Source organism: Aplysia californica, unplaced genomic scaffold (assembly GCF_000002075.1).
Source record: "Aplysia californica isolate F4 #8 unplaced genomic scaffold, AplCal3.0 scaffold00115, whole genome shotgun sequence".
NCBI classification, from domain to species: domain Eukaryota; kingdom Metazoa; phylum Mollusca; class Gastropoda; order Aplysiida; family Aplysiidae; genus Aplysia; species Aplysia californica.
Window position 1 is genome coordinate 622,502 of NW_004797385.1, and position 3,055 is coordinate 625,556.

A 3,055-nucleotide genomic window follows, 5' to 3' on the forward strand; every position below is an offset into this window, starting at 1 on the left:
TACTTCACTCAAAGACTTTCTTTCCACATACAAATTCTCGACGTGCACTCGCCATGTGAAAACATGAAAACCTGTGTGATGACAAAATGTCAGTTGATACCTACCTATGACACTGTGCAGCTAAGAGAATATTAAGTTTACATCACTTTTTTTAAGTTACAATTCTTAATCTGATATTTTGGCATCCCCAGAGAGCCATGTGCAGCTGAAGAAATAACTGAGAAGGCAAAGAAAGCTGCCATCGTAATCTCCAAGTCACTAAAGAACATTCCAGAAGTTGCAGCCTTGAAAAATGACGCTCAAATTGTGGTCAACATAAATAATATGTAAGCTTTAAACTGTCTGTTTCTCCTTGCGTACTTGTGTAGGTGTGCTTCTCTTTTACAATAATTTGGTATATGATGATAAGGTATGAGTTTTACTCCTGTATCAACACAATAGCCCATAGGTTATTTAAGAGATGGATCCACTGATCAAGTCAAGTGGACGAACAGTTTTGAAAACTCCCTTTTCTACTAAAGTTTAGAAATACCCCACTTGGGATTAGATCCATAGTCATCTGCTCCATATTCCAACAGTTTGGGATAATTTTTGCACAAAGAACTTTAGAAAGAATGGAATAGATCTATATATGTCATCCACAAAGATGAAGTGTTTTTGTTATCCAAGGGTTTATCAACACGTTTCAGAATCTTGAGGCTGCTAAACTGATATGTTTATCTGGAAATAAGGTCTTCAGACAGGGGACTTAATCCACAATTTTGTCTCTGCATTCTTTGTCGACACTTCCTATGTGGGCAACTACTTGAAATGAAATAGCTGCTGTTGTGTAATGATAAGGCTCAATTTGTGCATACAGATGTTTATTTTATCCAGCACCTGCATCTTTCAGGTGGGCTATTGTAGTATCCCACTCAGCCTGGGTGGTAGCAGCCACCTCCTAAATCATCTATCCTAATTGTGTCAACAGTGGCCCAGAACATTTTCCAGGTGTGATAATGAAAACTATGTTTGGAAACTGTGTAAACTGCACTGAATGGTTTAAAAGAAGAACATCATTTGAGGCAGTTTGTAACAAGGGTTTTTCTTGTAAAAAGTGTTTTAGATTGTTTTTTTTGTAGTTTACAATTTATATTCCAAGACCGTAGAGAATACGACTTTTTTTCCCCTCTCTCCTTCATTTATTTGACTTTCTGTTGTAATTATGTCATTTAGTTGCGCTGTCTTCTCAACTTTTGAGGTTTCTCTGTATGTTGTGCCCATAGTCAGGAGGTTGGAGGGCACCACTGGTAGGTTCTATTTCTTTTTCCTTCATCTGTTGTTTCTGTCTGTCTTTCATGCTTTTCCCATGCCCTAAATGACAGTGATTTTGTGGATGTACTTTTCTTTACTCAAACGCAAACTATCATTAGTCAGATGGATATTTTATTGGTACAGGTGTGAACTGATTTGGTTAAATTCTGGAAACTATTATGCTGCTTGGTGGTATATAACTGTCCTCAGAGAAATTCGCGCGCGCAACCCGCAAGTTGCGCACGCAACTTTTGGCCTCAGCGCAACTTTCGCGCAACTTTTGCCATTTTCGTGAATTCGTGAATTTTAGGCAATTTTAGGCAATTTTCTGCAAAAGTTGGAAAAATAATAAATCAATTTTGGTAAAAATGACCGAAATTTTCTTCCACAACTAAAAAAAACGACGCGAAGGGGGACAATTCGTACCTGAAATTAGAACTACCACTTCCTTTGCACTTTGCACTACAGTGGAATCCTTTTATAACGAGAGGTAGGGGACCGGTGCGAAATGTCCGTTATACCAGGATTCTCGTTATAAGGAATCCAGTAATAAATTGAATGGAAATAATGAAGTAGGCCTAATCTATTAGTTTGGTGTTCTGTTTATTTCTTTTTCTTATTTCCCCGGATGATAACATTGTTCAACATGACCTCTGGGTCTTACTTGATCAAAAAATCAAATCAGGTTTCTTTCTCAAGCGCTAGTGATGTTGACAGCACGGTGTTGGCGATCAGAAAAATGCGCTCTGGGCTAACTCGCCCTCTGTGTTGTCCCCCACCCCATCACACACCGTGGTGTGTTTCGTCTGCTTGTGCACGTTACTACACATTTAGTCCATCCATCACACCATTGTGACCTCTCTATCCCCGCATCGGAGAAGTGAGGGCATGGGTAGTGGTAGGTCTAGATAATCTAGACTAGGCTGGCCTATCACACGATGAGTTCTGCTTGTCCGCGCTTACCGCACCCTCCCCACTCATTCGCTCCGACATTCATTGTTGGCAAACGTGGGCTCTCCTATTCTTTATTTCGCTCAAGGAGTTGATGTGAGATCTTAGGTTTCGCTAGATCACCTACAAGTTTCTCACCTGGCGAGGTTTATATGTATAACCGGCTTGTGCGCTGTGCACAGCAGCAGCAATATTCCGTTATAACCGACTCCCCTGGTTGTCCGATAGCGCTATAGTAGTATTTTATTTACAAAGATAAAGAAGGGGAAAAAACGTGGTTTTAGAGCAGTGTCGTTATAACAGACTTCTCGTTGTTTCAGGACTCGTTATAAGTGGACTCCAATGTACGTGGATGAGATCGGGTCGAGACACAGTCGCCCGACTCGCTGCCTGAAAACAACACGTTTGTTTTTGAGGCAACGAGTCGGGCGCGATCGATTTGTGCCACGATAGCCACTTTGCGCCGTCAGTCTGTCGAGCATCCCGACCCGTCCCGACCTGACCTCCCCAATAGTCCTGTTTGGACTGAATCATCTTCTACTTCTTCTAGATCTAGCTAAATCTAGACTCTAGATCTATATCTAGATATCTATAGAGTAAACTCAATCGTAAACACGATCGTCTGGTTACTTAGCTTGCTTGGTTCCGTAGCACCAAGTAGATCAGATAGATCTAGTATAAAAATTTGTGATAGACTTTAAATCTTAGGCCAGGAGGGTAGATCTAGACATGGATCGATTCATCCAGAAAACCCCTAAAGGAAAGGGGTCGTTCAAATATAATCTTACGCCTGGAAAAGGCCTAAAAGGGG

At 40.9% G+C, this 3,055-nt stretch overlaps 1 protein-coding gene across 1 annotated transcript in view; it reads left to right on the forward strand.

The window, feature by feature from the left end:
• The window catches only part of LOC101852917 (serine/threonine-protein phosphatase 6 regulatory ankyrin repeat subunit C), a 26,874-nt gene that overhangs the window by 20,817 nt on the left and 3,002 nt on the right, over positions 1 to 3,055 (forward strand). Inside the window, exon 4 of the mRNA XM_005095848.3 lies at positions 192 to 326. Within this exon, the coding sequence (XP_005095905.1) occupies positions 192 to 326 (135 nt within the window). The remainder of the gene's footprint in view (positions 1 to 191; positions 327 to 3,055) is intronic.